Source organism: Chlorocebus sabaeus, chromosome 20, assembly GCF_047675955.1.
Source record: "Chlorocebus sabaeus isolate Y175 chromosome 20, mChlSab1.0.hap1, whole genome shotgun sequence".
Lineage (NCBI taxonomy): Eukaryota > Metazoa > Chordata > Mammalia > Primates > Cercopithecidae > Chlorocebus > Chlorocebus sabaeus.
The window spans coordinates 47,196,163-47,212,264 of record NC_132923.1 but is presented as its reverse complement, the minus strand read 5'-3'; the positions used below and the strand labels follow the sequence as shown (position 1 = coordinate 47,212,264).

At 39.2% G+C, this 16,102-nt stretch overlaps 1 protein-coding gene and 1 long non-coding RNA gene across 2 annotated transcripts in view; one reads left to right on the top strand and one right to left on the bottom strand.

Moving 5' to 3' along the window:
* LRRC8C (leucine rich repeat containing 8 VRAC subunit C) overlaps positions 1-7,597 on the top strand; it is a 90,410-nt gene extending 82,813 nt beyond the window's left edge. The window contains exon 3 of the mRNA XM_007978027.3: positions 756-7,597. Coding sequence (XP_007976218.1) covers positions 756-3,029 — 2,274 coding nt within the window. The 3' untranslated portion in view covers positions 3,030-7,597. The remainder of the gene's footprint in view (positions 1-755) is intronic.
* On the bottom strand, positions 6,357-11,526 carry LOC119625760 (uncharacterized). Its single transcript, XR_005241860.2, has 3 exons — positions 10,659-11,526; positions 10,454-10,557; positions 6,357-6,511 (listed from the first exon to the last, which is right to left on the bottom strand). It is a non-coding gene; the product is annotated as an uncharacterized lncRNA (long non-coding RNA).
* Between the last annotated feature and the right edge of the window lie 4,576 nt (positions 11,527-16,102).

The window sequence follows — 16,102 nt, the reverse complement described above, 5'->3', positions numbered from 1 at the left end:
CATAGTTCCTCGTTCTTATCTTTCTGCTTCTCATACACAGACTGATACAATCTTTGGGGACATCTAACTCAAGATTGAGTCTGAGAAGGTGATATACTTCTGAGATCGATGACTGATTCTCCCAGAATCCAGTGAGAGAATTTTTTTTTTTTTTTTTTTTTTTTTTTTTTGGAGACAAAGTTTTGCTCTTGTCACCCATGTTGGAGTGCAGTGGCACGATCTCAGCTCATTGCAACCTCCACCTCCTGGGTTCAAGCAATTCTCCTGCTTCAGCCTCCCAAGTACCTGGAATTACAGGCGCCCACGACGCCCAGCTAATTTTTGTATTTTTAGTAGAGACGGGGTTTCGCCATGTTGGCCAGGCTGGTTTCAAACTCCTGATCTCAGGTGATCCACCCGCCTCGGCCTCACAAAGTGCTTGGATTACAGTTGTGAGCCACTGCGGCTGGCTGCTAATTTTTTAAAACACATGAATGTTCCCTAAATATTTATTTTCTTGTGAGTTGTTCTATGACCTGAAAAACCTGAAAAACCACTGTTTTATGTCATAACTTAGACATGATGAACAAAGTCAGATATTTCATTTTTCCAATATATGAGCTAAGAATAAAATCTTGGTGCTGGAATTGAACGTTGTATTCTCCAGGCAGAGGAAATAGACATTTATTGGATGTTACTGATGCTTTCCTTGCAGTAATGACATTATGAAAGCTCTTTGAGTAATATAATTTGAAAATATTATTTCTGTGTTTCAGGTCATGCAAGACAAGATAATCTGCCTTCCGAAAAGAGTGCAGCCTGCTCAGAACCACTCTTCCCTTTCGAATGTCTCTCAAGCAGTTGCCAGTACCACTCCACTGCCTCCACCTAAACCATCTCCTGCTAACCCCATCACTGTGGAAATGAAAGGCCTGAAGACAGATTTGGACCTTCAGCAGTACAGCTTTATAAACCAGATGTGTTATGAGCGAGCCCTCCACTGGTATGCCAAGTATTTCCCTTACCTTGTCCTCATCCATACCTTGGTCTTTATGCTCTGCAGTAACTTTTGGTTCAAATTCCCTGGCTCCAGCTCCAAAATAGAACATTTCATCTCCATTCTGGGGAAGTGTTTTGATTCTCCTTGGACCACACGGGCTTTATCTGAAGTGTCTGGGGAGGACTCAGAAGAAAAGGACAACAGGAAGAACAACATGAACAGGTCCAACACCACCCAATCTGGTCCAGAAGGCAGCCTGGTCAACTCTCAGTCTTTAAAGTCCATTCCTGAGAAGTTTGTGGTTGATAAATCCACTGCAGGGGCTCTGGATAAAAAGGAAGGTGAGCAGGCGAAGGCCTTATTTGAGAAGGTGAAGAAGTTCAGGCTGCATGTGGAAGAAGGTGATATTCTATATGCCATGTATGTTCGCCAGACTGTACTTAAGGTTATCAAATTCCTAATCATCATTGCATATAATAGTGCTCTGGTTTCCAAGGTCCAGTTTACAGTGGACTGTAATGTGGACATTCAGGACATGACTGGATATAAAAACTTTTCTTGCAATCATACCATGGCACACTTGTTCTCAAAACTGTCCTTTTGCTATCTGTGCTTTGTTAGTATCTATGGATTGACGTGCCTTTATACCTTATACTGGCTGTTCTACCGTTCTCTACGGGAATATTCCTTTGAGTATGTCCGGCAGGAGACTGGAATTGATGATATTCCAGATGTGAAAAATGACTTTGCTTTTATGCTTCATATGATAGATCAGTATGACCCTCTCTATTCCAAGAGATTTGCAGTGTTCCTGTCTGAAGTCAGTGAAAACAAATTAAAGCAGCTGAACTTAAATAACGAATGGACTCCTGATAAACTGAGGCAGAAGCTACAGACAAATGCCCATAATCGACTGGAATTGCCTCTTATCATGCTCTCTGGCCTTCCAGACACTGTTTTTGAAATCACAGAGTTGCAATCTCTAAAACTTGAAATCATTAAGAACGTAATGATACCTGCCACCATTGCACAGCTAGACAATCTTCAAGAGCTCTCTCTGCACCAGTGTTCTGTCAAAATCCACAGTGCAGCACTCTCTTTCCTGAAGGAAAACCTCAAGGTCTTGAGCGTCAAGTTTGATGACATGAGGGAACTCCCCCCCTGGATGTACGGGCTCCGAAATCTGGAAGAGCTGTACCTAGTTGGCTCTCTAAGTCATGATATTTCCAGAAATGTCACCCTTGAGTCTCTGCGAGATCTCAAAAGCCTTAAAATTCTCTCTATCAAAAGCAATGTTTCCAAAATCCCTCAGGCAGTGGTTGATGTTTCCAGCCATCTCCAGAAGATGTGCATACATAATGATGGCACCAAGCTGGTGATGCTCAACAACTTAAAGAAGATGACCAATCTGACAGAGCTGGAGTTGGTCCACTGTGACCTGGAGCGTATTCCTCATGCTGTGTTCAGCCTACTCAGCCTCCAGGAATTGGACCTGAAGGAAAACAATCTGAAATCTATAGAAGAAATCGTTAGCTTTCAGCACTTGAGAAAGTTGACAGTGCTAAAACTGTGGCATAACAGCATCACTTACATCCCAGAGCATATAAAGAAACTCACCAGCCTGGAACGCCTGTCCTTTAGTCACAATAAAATAGAGGTGCTGCCTTCCCACCTCTTCCTATGCAACAAGATCCGATACTTGGACTTATCGTACAATGACATTCGATTTATCCCACCTGAAATCGGAGTTCTACAAAGTTTACAGTATTTTTCCATCACGTGTAATAAAGTGGAAAGCCTTCCAGATGAACTCTACTTCTGCAAGAAACTTAAAACTCTGAAGATTGGGAAAAACAGCCTATCTGTACTTTCACCGAAAATTGGAAATTTACTATTTCTTTCCTACTTAGATGTAAAAGGTAATCACTTTGAAATCCTCCCTCCTGAACTGGGTGACTGTCGGGCTCTGAAGCGAGCTGGTTTAGTTGTGGAAGATGCTCTGTTTGAAACTCTGCCTTCTGATGTCCGGGAGCAAATGAAAACAGAATAACTTATTTTTCGTTAAAGTTTGACTGAAACACGCTTCTACCAAATACAGTATGAATAATTAGGTAGTCTTAATGCCTTTCCTATTTTATTTTTTTTTTCCTTTTCACACAAAACAAAATGTACACAAAGATTGCGTAAGGAGTATGTATTTTTAATAAAAATTTAATTGTATTTTTTCAATATTAATATTTTAAAGTTTTATTTGTCTTGAAACACAATGTATCTATTATCTACTGACAGAAAGAGATGGTTCCATTTGGTTTTTTGTTTTTGTTTTTTAGTTCATTCTTTTGGAAAGGAGGGAATTATAAGTTGCATGCTTTTTGGCATTTTTTAAATAGAGGAAGATATTTTGCCAAGGCCATTTTTAACTTGTTTACACCTGTACAGGTTTCTTATTTTTGTTTTCATTGTGTGTGTATCAAGGAATCTGTGCTAGTTATTTTAATACCAGCTGCCTTCTCCATTGGCCAAGACCTTCATTCAGTGGAACTTCACATAAGTGCATTGTCGTAGAGTATTTTAAATGTTCCCCTGCCTCCAACAAAACCCTAAATTGTATTATTTCATATACCTGACAGTTCTTGTTATCCTTAGGCAAGGTTTTTGTGAGTGAAGAAAATAATCTTCAGTGGCTGGTATGTTTGAATTAGTCCTTTATCATTTAACTTATTTGCATTTTACCAACATTTTAAAAATATTTAAAACCTAAATACAGAGGCTCCTCCCACCTTAATCTCAATACTGCTATGTAGTCCTGGTGAACAACCTTGGAGAACCTAGATTTATTTTAATATTCTAGTAGGTAATTACATTTAAAAATCATAGAATTAGAAGCCTGGTTTTTGAGTAATTTAATCATCTTTCATATCTTGATATGCGGCTGCATCAGATGGAAAAAAAATTTACTAAAGCACCCTGTTAAAGAGCTGGTATGCTCCAATGAGGCCCTCTCCTTTTCTCAGCACAGTGTGGCAGTGGTAATCTATTCAAATTTTGCCTGTTGCACAAAATAATCCAGTTATATATACAGTCAGCCTTCCGTACTTGTGGGTTCTGCATCTGTGGATTCCACCAACTGTAGATGGAAAATATTCAAAAAGAAAGTTGTGTCTGTGCTGAATATGTACAGACTTTTTCCTTGTCATTATTCCCTAAACAATACAGTGTAACAACTATTTAAAAAGCATTTACATTGTTTTAGGTATTATAAATTACCTAGAGATAATTTAAAGTATATGGGAGGATGTGCATAGGTTATATGCAATTTCTGCACCATTTTATATCGAGAATTTGAACATCCTCAGATTTTGGTGTCCGAGGGCATCCTGAAATCAATTCCCCATGATACTGAGGGATGACTGGATATTAATCGATTTCCCTCAAGCCTGCCCTTGCTGCGAATACTAGTGCTACAAGCACAGGAACTCCATCTGCTCTCTGGCTTAAAATATGTATCTCATCTAAAATTGTTCGTTGAAGTGTGAATACATTGCTAAGTGGTTGTTGCTTAGCAATAATTTTTGCCTGACCATCAGCAGAGCTTTTATTTACCTTTGTACTTAAAATACAACATAGCATGGGCTCTTGGGCAAAGTATTTCACTGACTATTAAGCATGTAGAACAGGAAAATGAAATACACTATTTGTGCCCTTGACCCAGAACCAGAACCATTGATTATGATAACTTTGTTTTCTGTACCAAATTCACATTGACCATTTTCTGAGCTCTGGACTGATCATAGTAAGTTTTGTGACTTAACAATGAAAGAAAGTAGAAAGATGCTTTGGGTTTTCCAAATGTTGTTTTTAAAAATTGCTCATTGGGTGAACTGACCCAATGCTACTTTGACTTGTATACAGAAACCAATGATGGGAATTGCTCCTCAGAAATGTGTGCCTAAGTTGTGTTTTCAACTTTACGATACATCATGGGGTGAAGCATTAGGGAAAGAGATTCTTTTGATTTGTTTAATAATCTAATTATACAGACCAAAGTGCTTTAAGTTTCTGCTCTATGTTAATGTTTTAGAATGGTGATTTTGCTGATTAATTTAGACCCAAAATTGAAATAATGTGCTCAGAATAATAACATGATTATAGTTCTTGTATGATAAAGTATTCAGTTTCAGAATATTGTTGGGATCCTGAGTTTGAACAGTGTGTTGTATTTAGAAACATAGTCCTATCTGTTTTAAACAAATAATTTGTTGGCCGATTGTCCATGGTTGAGCATGACAAAAATACCTTGTTGAAAGGCAAGCTTAGGTAACTGCTGGCAAAACACCAGGTGCACTATTTTTCTGGATAAAATTTATAGTTATTTTCTATATTACCCTTCAAAAGGGATCTCTTCAGGTTAAAAATCACACTTATGCTGAAGTCTTTATCTGGTGTTAACTAAAAATCTCATATGGGTTCGTAACTGAGGTCACTAATAATTCATTTTTATCACTTGTAAAAATTTGCTTAAAATTCCAAAAAATATTGATTTGGTTTTTAATGATTTTGCAAGCTGACCCCCAACCTAAGTTTTGATAACATTTAGTAAGTCAATATAGCTCTATGACTTCATGCTATAACTAAGAAGGAAAATTCAGATATTCCTATTAGATTTTATAAACCTTCAAAAGTCTCAAACTTAATTTTGAGTCTAAATTTTCTGACACTGGCCCTTTTTAATATTGTAAGTTTTTGTTCACTTAAGTAAAAAACATTTAATTACTATTTAGCCTTTAAATGGGAAACTCAGGTAATGAACTGCTGACTTTTCTAAAGTTCTTTAACTGATCAATTCAGTATAGAGGGATATTTATCTAATCACTTTATGTATTTTACAAGTGCTCTTTCTAAAAAGGAATAACTAGTATAGCTCTATTTCCCCAATCTCTATAGGACTCATGAGAAATTGCTTGTGTAAATATAAAAGCACCATATGTGTTCTTAACTCTTATGGCTGCTTGAAGCTCATGATGGATAAGTCTTTTTGTCAGTTTTAATTGTTAAGTACAGAACAAACAGTTGTTTGGTGACGGCCTGGTTGAAAGAGAGCATATAAGTATATCCCAATAGAACTCACCAAAGAAGACCACACCTCAGAAACGATTGCATTTTCTTGTTATGTGTTGGGTTTGATTTGCTTTTTTTTTAATACAGCTCTTTCAATATAAAGATTCTTGATACAATGAAATCTCTTGAATTTCAAGTGTAAGTTTTTCTTATTCTTCACCCACCCCTCCCCCTGCCATTGTAGTTCCTATCTATTTAAAGGAGTTTCAACAATTTACATTGCATCGTATGCAGTAGGTACTGCTTTTTCAGAAAGACGTGGAAAACACACCTGCTATGAGTATTTTGTTCAGATGTAGCCATTTACCTGGCTCTCAAGTCGTCTTTGTGGAGCGGGTCTTAGACAGAAATCTTCCTTGTATTTACTTGGGGTAAGTGAAGTCCAAATTCTTAAAGTATACTATTTCAGGATTTCTGATATTAAAAAAGAGAAAACAAAATCATTATATCTCTTATTAACACTTCCCCCAAGAAGGGTTGTGCTGTTATTTATTTTCTATTATAAGAAAAGTTCATTCTTTAAGTAGTTTCTTTTACCCTCTAATCTAATTTCATACCAAATACCTAATCAATAGAAATGATATATTTCAACAGCAAACATTCCTAATCCATCGTTATAAAAAGTGTCAGCAGTACTTAGTAGTGAACAGATAAGGTCAATTTCAATATAATTCCACTTTGCTTTTAGAGACTAAATTAAGATTCAATGAACATTCTTCTATGAATTCTGAATGTGATAATGTGATTCAAACAGTCACATTGTTAGTAGGATCTTAGTAACTCAGGATAGCGTTCCATACTAACCTCAAGTTAGCAAAACAAATTAAACAGTTGGGTTCTTAGGAGACTGCCTAAAAGATCAAGAAAATTTTCTCATCTTTTGTTTTTACTTAGAAACATTGCAAGAAAACTTGGAAAGTCTTCACCAGACCTGCCATGATTTTATAAGATTTAGGCCTCAGTGACATGCTTCTGAAAGTTTCCTGCCAGCCGTCTAAACTAAGCATCCACTCATTCCATCTTCCCAAAGTCACTCACCGATAAAGGTAGCATCCTTAAGCTCATTTTTGAAAGGTGGAGGAGGATCTCCCCCTGCCCGAAGGAATTTTTTTATCAGAATACCTTGAAAGGGGGGTATATAAATTTGGAAAACTTAATTTCTTGGCTGTGTTTGATAACAGTTCCTGTGCATGGTTTTTAATGTGATGGAAATTTGTTTCTTTCTTTGGAATACCTCTCTCCACCCCCAACTTTATTCTTCCTCTTTAATGAATATTTTTATTGGAGTTCAAACTCCATGCCTTATGTGCTCATTCAGTTTTCTTTTTGCCCTTTGTTTACTCTGTCTGTATGTATGTCAAATGCTGGCAAAACTAAACTGTCAAGAAAATGCTTGAAAGTTGATTTGTCATAGTGCAAACTCATGATAAAATGTCTTAATGTTATTTGGATATGTAGTACATAGAAACAGAAAAATAAAGTCATTTTTATAACTTAAAATAGAGACTCGTCCCTCTCTTACTCATTTTTAGAAATCATGTTTATCGTTTGCATTTCTTAAACTATTACTAAGGCTCCCTTTTCTCTGCAGGAAATAAGCTGCATGCATTCTTTCACTTTGTGTAGAGCTAGTTTCTGTAATTGTGACTAATTATTTCCTTCCTTAATTCACTCTACTGTATCTACCTAAGGTGCCCCTGGAGTTTCATTTGGGTAATTAGTGCCTTAATATGTAATCTGGAGTGCAATTTCTATGCATTTGCCAGATCAGATTGTACAATGGCTGTCCAGCTTAGCTTTCAGTAAATAGTCTTATAGTAATGACTGTGGTTACTTAAAGGAATCGGCATGATCCTGCACAGCTAGGAGGCCTCCTCTAATTAGCCACATTCACTCCAGGCTTAGGGAAGCCCTCTACAAGGAAACTTTATGACCACTTATGCATAAGAAATGATGGGTAATTTTCAAAGTTAAATAGTCACTTTACATATTTTTATTAATAATAGTGTTTATTTTACTGATCATCAGCCCTCTGGAGAAGGATTGTTGAGATAAGGAAGGGTGGTGAGTGTGATGAGAGAGGCTATGTAAGTGTGAGTAGCAGAAATTAGAAGAGATCATGTGAGAGCTCTGGAGAAATTCTGGAGACAAGAGCTAGGGAATGCAATAGATTAGAGACATCTGGCGATTTCAGTGCAATCTGCACGTACAGAAAGAACTCTGCCCACTGCCATTCTCCACTGTCCCATCTTCTAGTCCTTTCACTTACACAGTATTGAGATAAATTCTGAAAATTTTTAAATTCGTTTAGTTATTAGTTACTATTGGCTAGCAACATAAACTTTTCATTTGGGTAGAGAAGTAAATGCATAAAAAGGAAGTTATTAAAGTTCATTTGAGACTCAGTGGAGTATTTACACTGTCAGAGCACAAGGCCCACATATTTCTGAATGTAAGTTTGAATGTCATCTGAAATTTGCAAGTAGGAAAAAAGTGAAAGCTGTTCATTAGCTACATAATTTTGTGTGAGCATAGATATTTGAATGCAGACTGTACTGTAGGTTTCACATTTAAATCTATTTGAACACATTTAAGGACAAATAAAATAGTTATATGATCAGGCATATCATAACTGATAGAATATTCTCAGAGTTTGAATATTTTGCATAAAAGATACAAGATAGGCAATGATGTTATCAAACATGTAAACCAAATTGGCCATTCCGATTATTTTAATCCAGGGATTTTTCTGTTATAAAGTTTGAGAATAAGTAGAAAATGGGCTTTTTTCAATCCTTTACAGAGTTAATTTTATTTCAACTCGAGTTACATCTAGACTTTTACCATTAAAATATAAATACTGTTTGGTTCAATCCTTATTAGTCTCAGGTAACAGATGTCTCATGAAAAATGACACAAAAAGAGGCAACCTCTAAGTTTTACATTTTTTATCTTCTCCACAGTTATGCTACTCCCCAGCAGTGATGCTGATATGGCAAAAATATATATATAGCATTTCTTCACTTTGAATTGGGAAGGTTCCTGGGATTTTATTGTAATTTAACATAGACTATGTGTGGCAATTTTGTTAAAATCATACCCTAATATTCAGACAGCTTAAAAATCTTTCTTAGGATGATTTAGTCCAAGAACAATGAAAACCAATGCAAAAATGGGAAGATGTACTCCTTATGCATTTGAGCAATAAATGTCCACAAGCTTATGAAATAATGAGTTCTGTTCATGTCTATTGAGCTGTATGTATAAATTATATCTTCATAATTTAAATTTCTTTATGAAAAGTAGTTTGTCAGAGTGGCCACTCCTAACAAAATTCTAAAAGGCCATGTACAACAATGATCTCAAAATGAAAGCCAAGTTTTATTTAATGGGTGCAGGGCATTTCTGTGAGCCTTTCCAACAGGAAGTCAATTTGTTCAAAATTAGAAGACTATTTTTTCTGAACTCTCCCCCAGGTTCTAACCTCTGGTGGTGTGACTCATAGACTTTCCTGGTAATCACACATTGAGCCTTAACAATACCAGCATGCTAACAGATTTAGTAGTTTTATGCATCTAGAAACAAAGACAGGATGTTGACAGCCTTAAGTGATGAAGTATTTAAAATAAATTCATACTTGTAAAATTAAAAACTAGAGATTCAGCTTTAGTCAAAACAACCCAATCTAAACATTTAGCTATGTAAATATTTTCTTAAATCCAGGTAACCTCTCAAAGAAACCGATTTCATGTCAAATGGGAAATACAAAGAATGTCAGATTAAACACCTGGTTTATATTAAATAAGGCTGTCATTTGTTTGGGGGGTAAAGGGAGAGTGGAGCTTAGAAAGCAGACTCCTGATAAGAAGTACTTAACACACTTTCTAAAATTCATAGTGATCTGTTGCCCTTCAAATTCTACCAACTTTAAAATAATCAAATCTCAAGTACAGAAAACCAGCTAGTGTGATGGGTTTTCCTAACTTTCCCTAACTCAGAAACTGCTAGTGACTATTAAGTGCTTCAGTTATAAATCTGATCAAGAACTTGCATCGAAAATGTCAGAAAGTTAACTTCAAAATCTTATGGGAAAAACTGATAATGACATGCTCCATCCCCGCCCCCCCCCCGCCACCTCTCCACCCGCTGAACCATATCCTGCGTAGATATTCTTAATAGCACTGCACTACACTATGGTAAACAACTGTAAGGCAAAAGTTGCATTCTGGGTTGTTTTCAAATATTTAGAATCGTTTTTTTCTTATATATACAGGGAGGAAAAAAAATTACACAAAAATGTATCCAGGATTCTACAAATGCTTTAAGTAGGCTCAGTAATAAAGGAGTTATACTTACTCTGTTTATGTACTTTGATCAGACAGGGACACGCAGAGTGTTGGATATTCATAGAAATGCCCTTTCTATCGTCAGTTCCGTCCATCCAAATCCAATCTAGGGCCCTGCATATATTAAAATCCATGAGAATTTTTAAAGCGTTTTCAAGACTTATTTAGATTTTCTCTTAACACTTTCTACCTGCCCCATTATTTAGGACACTTACCACTTGGATTCTGTTGTTTTAGGACTTATCATATCTTTCCTTCCAAAGTTGGAGGCCCAGTGAGTGCAGAAACCAAGACTTCTTTAACTCTGTATTTCTCTGTGGTGCTTACCATTGTGACTTGTACCCAGTTGGCTCTAAAAAAAAAACACTGAATTAATCGAAAGGCCTAACTCTGTTAACTGAGGCCCTTAGAATGTGAGGGGCCATCACCTCTGTTCAAATTCACTCCTAGGTACATGAGTTTCTTAGGGCTACCGTGACAAAGTTCCACAAACTAGGTGGCTTAAACAGAAATTTATTGTCTCAGTTCTAAAGCACAATGTTTGCAGCAGGGTTGGTTCCTTCCAAGGACTGTAAGGAAGAGTTTGTTGCGTCCCTCTCTCCTCATCTTTGATAGTTTGCTGGCAATCATTGATGATCCTTGATTTGTAGATGCATTACCTCCATCTCTGCCTTCATCTTCATATGACGTTCTCCCCGTGTGTATCTATCTCTATGTCAAAATGTCCCCTTTTTATAAGAACATAGTAATACACCCTTATGACTTCATCTTAACTTGATAATCTGCAAAGACCATGTTTCCAAATAAGGTCATATTCACAGGTCCTGAGAGGTAGGACTTCAACATCTTTTGAGGGGATGGAATTCAATCCATAACACTGGGTGAGATTCTTCTCTTTCTTGATAAATTTCTTAAATTCTAGGTTTATTACAAACAGAGATTTTGGAGCCATTGAAGAGTAGTTAGTCCAGAGGTTTTCAAATAATGTTCCAAGAAGCTCTAACTCTCCAACAAAGTATCTTGGAAGGACTCGGGGAGTGAACAGGGCTCCTGGTTTTATATCTGTTCCAATTAATACTTCCGTGTAACGAACCAGCCCAAAACTTGGCGGTGTAAAGCAACTACATTATGACACTCAGATTCTATAGGTAAGGAATCTGGCACAGCAAAGACCTCTTATTTATGCTCCATGATGTGTGGGACCTCATTTGGCAAGACTTAATGGCTGGGAGCTACAGTCATCTGGAGGCATCTTCACTCCCAAGTCTGGCGTTTGATTCTAGCTGTTGGCAGGAACCTCAGCTGGGGCTATCGGCCAGAGCAAACCTCCCCATGCAGCCTGGGCTTCCTCCCAGTATGACAGCTGCAGGGTAGTCAGGCATCTTACATGATAGCTTAGGGTCCAAAACAAGTGTTCCAAAAGACACAAAGGATGCTGCATCACCTGTCATGGCCTATCCTCGAAAGTCACGTTCCTCACTTCTGCCATACTCTTATTAGTTAAAACAGTCATAAATCTTGCCCTGTTTTGGAGCAGAGGCAGAGAAGACATAGAACCCACCTTTCAATGGGAGAAGTGCCAGTGTCACATCTTAAGAATATGTGGAACAGGAGATATCATTGTAGCCATCTATGAAAAATACAATCTGTCACACAATCTCACACCAAATTCTTCAACCATGGAGCAGCACTTTTAAATGTTTTACATGTAAGGACCTCTAACTCTTTAATGTTTGCTAACACTTATAGATAAGAAATATAGGATGCATAGAGGCCAAGAAACACTCATGAATTTCATACATTCTTTCAGCATATCCAGCAATTATCATAGAAAAGCAGAAAATTTACAAACCTAGTGTTTTCATTTCTCCTTTTCTTTGGGCAAGCCGGGAGAGCCTGGCAGAATACATATTATGAAATAGCTGCAAGAAAGCCATCATTTCATATTATTGCCTCTTTAAAATCGTTATCTTTTTGACAAGATTTCAATGAGGCACTTTTACAAATTTTGATTAACACTCTTGCTTCTCCTAGTGTAAGCCAAAATTTCCTAAATACTCAGAGATGGGTGTGTACACACACCCCTTGTCTGTGACTTACACGAATGAATAAGAGGAAATGTCTCATCAGTCTCTGTGGTGAAAATGTGGAGAGACCAGGGGTGGGGCCTTAGCCAAACCCCTGAGCTTCCGTTTTTATCCCAACAGAGAAGTGTACTCAGAGCCCTAGCTTCCTGCCCTCCCCAGCCTGACCCTAGTGAAAGTTACAAACCCTCCCAGCGACTGCAGTACAGGCAGGTCTCTAGGCTTCTGCCTCCTTGCTTTGTGGCAGCCTTCTCAGTTGGGTCATATCATTCTTCTAGATCAGGAGGAACATTTAAGGTTGGAAAAAGTTTTCTAGGAAATAATTACTTATGAGCAAAGGGACCAGAAAAGTCCCAGAGATGTTCTCCAGCAGACAATTTAAACTAATGACTCGCTGCTGGGCAGCCTGCCCTATAATGGCTGATGTAAACTGTGTCTATGTAATGCTGTATTAAGATCTGCGTTCTCCCTCCAGCCTACTAAATCTCCAAACCAATTCATTGAGGGCTTGCATCACTCCTTAAGATTGAGATGAAATTGGCTCTACCCCCAAGTCCACTGCCCTCCCTAAGGTTTCATAAATTTCCAATGTGTTTACATTTTCAGGCCACTGACTCTGAGCCTCTGTCTCTATGGAATGTCTTCCATTCATCAGCTCACCATTGCTTAGGATAGATCTCCATTCTAGAGTTTGATCCTTGTTCTTGAGCAAACCACTGCCCTCTTCCTGGATTTCCCCCAGCGCTCACACTAGGTTTTTGTGCATTGTAGAAACTTTAATGAAGGTTTGGAGAGACAGCAGAGCGTTCATGAGAGCAGTGCAAGCTACTCTAAAACCCCATGTTTGTAAAGCCACCCCCATCCTCCCTCTCCCAGCCCTTCCATCTTTTTCTCTGCTCCGCAACACCCATCTCAGGTTCCTCACTTCTGGCAGAGGGCCCACTCACTTTCTCTCTTGTTTCCTGGTCTCTCACTCTCCACCTCCTCACTCTCACCCTTGGCCCCCCTAGCGGCTTACCCACATGTTTCTCTATACACTTCCATCCTGTAGGAGGGATTCTGGTGTCTGTTGTCCAGTTGTTTGATCAGCCTGATACAAGTCACTGCTTGACCTGCACCTCTTTCCTGTCTTTCACAATCCTCCTCTTCTGCCCTCTGGATAAGCCAAATCTTCAAGCTTATCCCTCAGCCTTTTGTACCCCTTTGTCCTTACCCCAGCACTTGGTGGCCTCATTTACCTTCAGGGCTAGGTCCACAGCCTTTCTTTGGCGACTCTCGGATTTCTACTTCTGGTTAGCATCTCTTTTCCACCTCCCACCTCCAACTGCCTTCTGGACATTTCCTCCTGCCTGTCACCTCAAGCTTCCTGTGTTTAGAAGCAAACCTCTTCTAGGCACAACTCTCGTATTTGCAACTGCCTCCTAAATAATCTCATCATGAGCTGCTCCCCCTTCCACACTAGACTCTCTCCTCTTCTCCACCACTAGACTGCTGTTCCCAGCTGTAACTCTGCCCTTATTGCTCCTCTGCTCAAAAACCTTCCCAGTGTCTTCTTGATGTTGTCTGTGGGCCTTACCCTGACTTTCGAGGTGGACCACAAGATAGGCCTGACCTGCCTTTCCAGCACAAGCCCTGGAGTCCAAAAGGAGTTCCAATTCTTGCTGTCCATTTACCTGATCCATGACTTTGAGCAAGTTCATTTAAACTCTCCAGCCTCTGTTTATATTAAAGCTATCCATATACTGGCCCTTCCCAGAAAGTACTAAAATGTACTGATGCTGGTCCCACCTCAGCCAAGTGCCTGATTAGCTCTATCATGGAGCAGTTTGGTGGGCTGTGAGAAGAGCTGAGTGGAGTTGGGGAAGATGGTGTGTTCCCTCTTCTCTGAAGTTCAGATGTTGACAGGTAGCTGGCATTATGGGCGCTAAGGGCTACAGCCAAAACTTGGGCTGCATCAGAGAATCTGAGCCTGGGAGGCCCTGATGTCATGCATGGCCATTACACAATCGGTCCAGAGTTTATATCCCATCTCTGCCACTTTCTGCATGTATGTTTTGGAGCAAATCACTTAGCTCCTTGAGCTACATCCTCCTCATCTGTAAAATGGAAACCCATTTGAAAAGTTCCTGTGAGGATCAGTGGTCTGAGGTATGTTATATGCCTAGCTCGATGCTTGCACTCAGAAAATTTGCTAGTCTCATGATGACTATAAACTGAGCTCTGGCTCTGGATAATATAAAAATTATCTACAATATTGCACATTTTCCTAAAGTCAACATTTTTTAACATGCAGAATGTGCTAGACAGTGTCATAAAGGCAGCAAGTTTGTATCTTTGTCCTCAAGGAGCTGGAGCGTCATGGAGGAGTCACAGCTAAACAGCTACCACTGGGTAGCAGGACGAGTGATGCAGTGAGTGTGTAAGTGAAGTCCTCTGGAAACACAACTGCTTTCTCAATGACCAGCATTTTCCGGGCACCTTCCAGGTAGCAGATACTGTTCTAGATACTTAAGGACCAAAAATCAATACTATGATCCTTGTTCTCAAAAAGTCCATAATCTAATAGGAAAAGGCATCCATGCATTCAGATAGCTACAATGTGTTGTAAGAGCTAACCTAGAAGTCTGTTCACACTAGGAGCAGTGGGGAAAGTGGGCCAGAGTCACCTGACCATGGGAAAGGTTTCAGGAGATGAACCTGAACTGAGTCTTGATGCAGGTGATCCCCAGAAGAGAGATGAAAGGACGTCAGGGAAAGAGCTTTTAGGGTGGGGACAGGGGCCTGAGAGACCATGTGGTGTCATTTGGAGGGCTTGGTGCCAGGGAAGGGTCATGGCCATTGGAATGGATGGGAGGTAAAGATGGAAAGACGTGAGGATCAGCTTGAGGGTGCCCTGTGTATGCCACCCATGCCAGAGAGCTCTTTATTTTATCCTCCAGCAGTGGGAAACTGGGGATGGTATTTCAGCCCATCCTCAGTTACATTCAAAGGCAGAATAATCTTACAGTCTGTCAGAGCCTCCTCTCTGTGTTCAAATTCTTGCAAAAAGAAAGAAACTACCATCTCGTGTTTTAGAAAACTAAAGGCTGCAGAGAGAAGCCAAGAGGCGGCAGATTAACAATGCCCCAAGCATTTCACGGTGCATGGGACTCATAAACATTAATGTGTTACTTCAGCTTGTCCTTGGCATCACTAGACCTCAGGAAAACTATCCAGCACTCATTGTCCTTTGTCCCTGCCTCTTCCTCCTTATTTCACACCCTGGTTTCTTTGCTTTGCTGCTGTTTTCCAGCTGATTACAGGAAATTTGCCCTGTTTCATGTCTAGAAAGTCAAAAGGAAATCACCCAGTTTACATGAACTCTGAGTGCCATTCTCAGTGCAAAGCTCTCCTCCTCCCTCTGCCTCTTATTGTACTGGTGTGCTCATTTGTGAGGTGCCATTCTCTGGGTATAAGAGGATATGCAAAAGTTTGTATCTGCCCATCCTCCTTCAAGTCTGCTCCCCGGGTAAGTCCAGTCTGCCTGCTTGGAGTCCTGTGGGCTGGATAACCCAGGGCGAGAGACACAGTGGAAG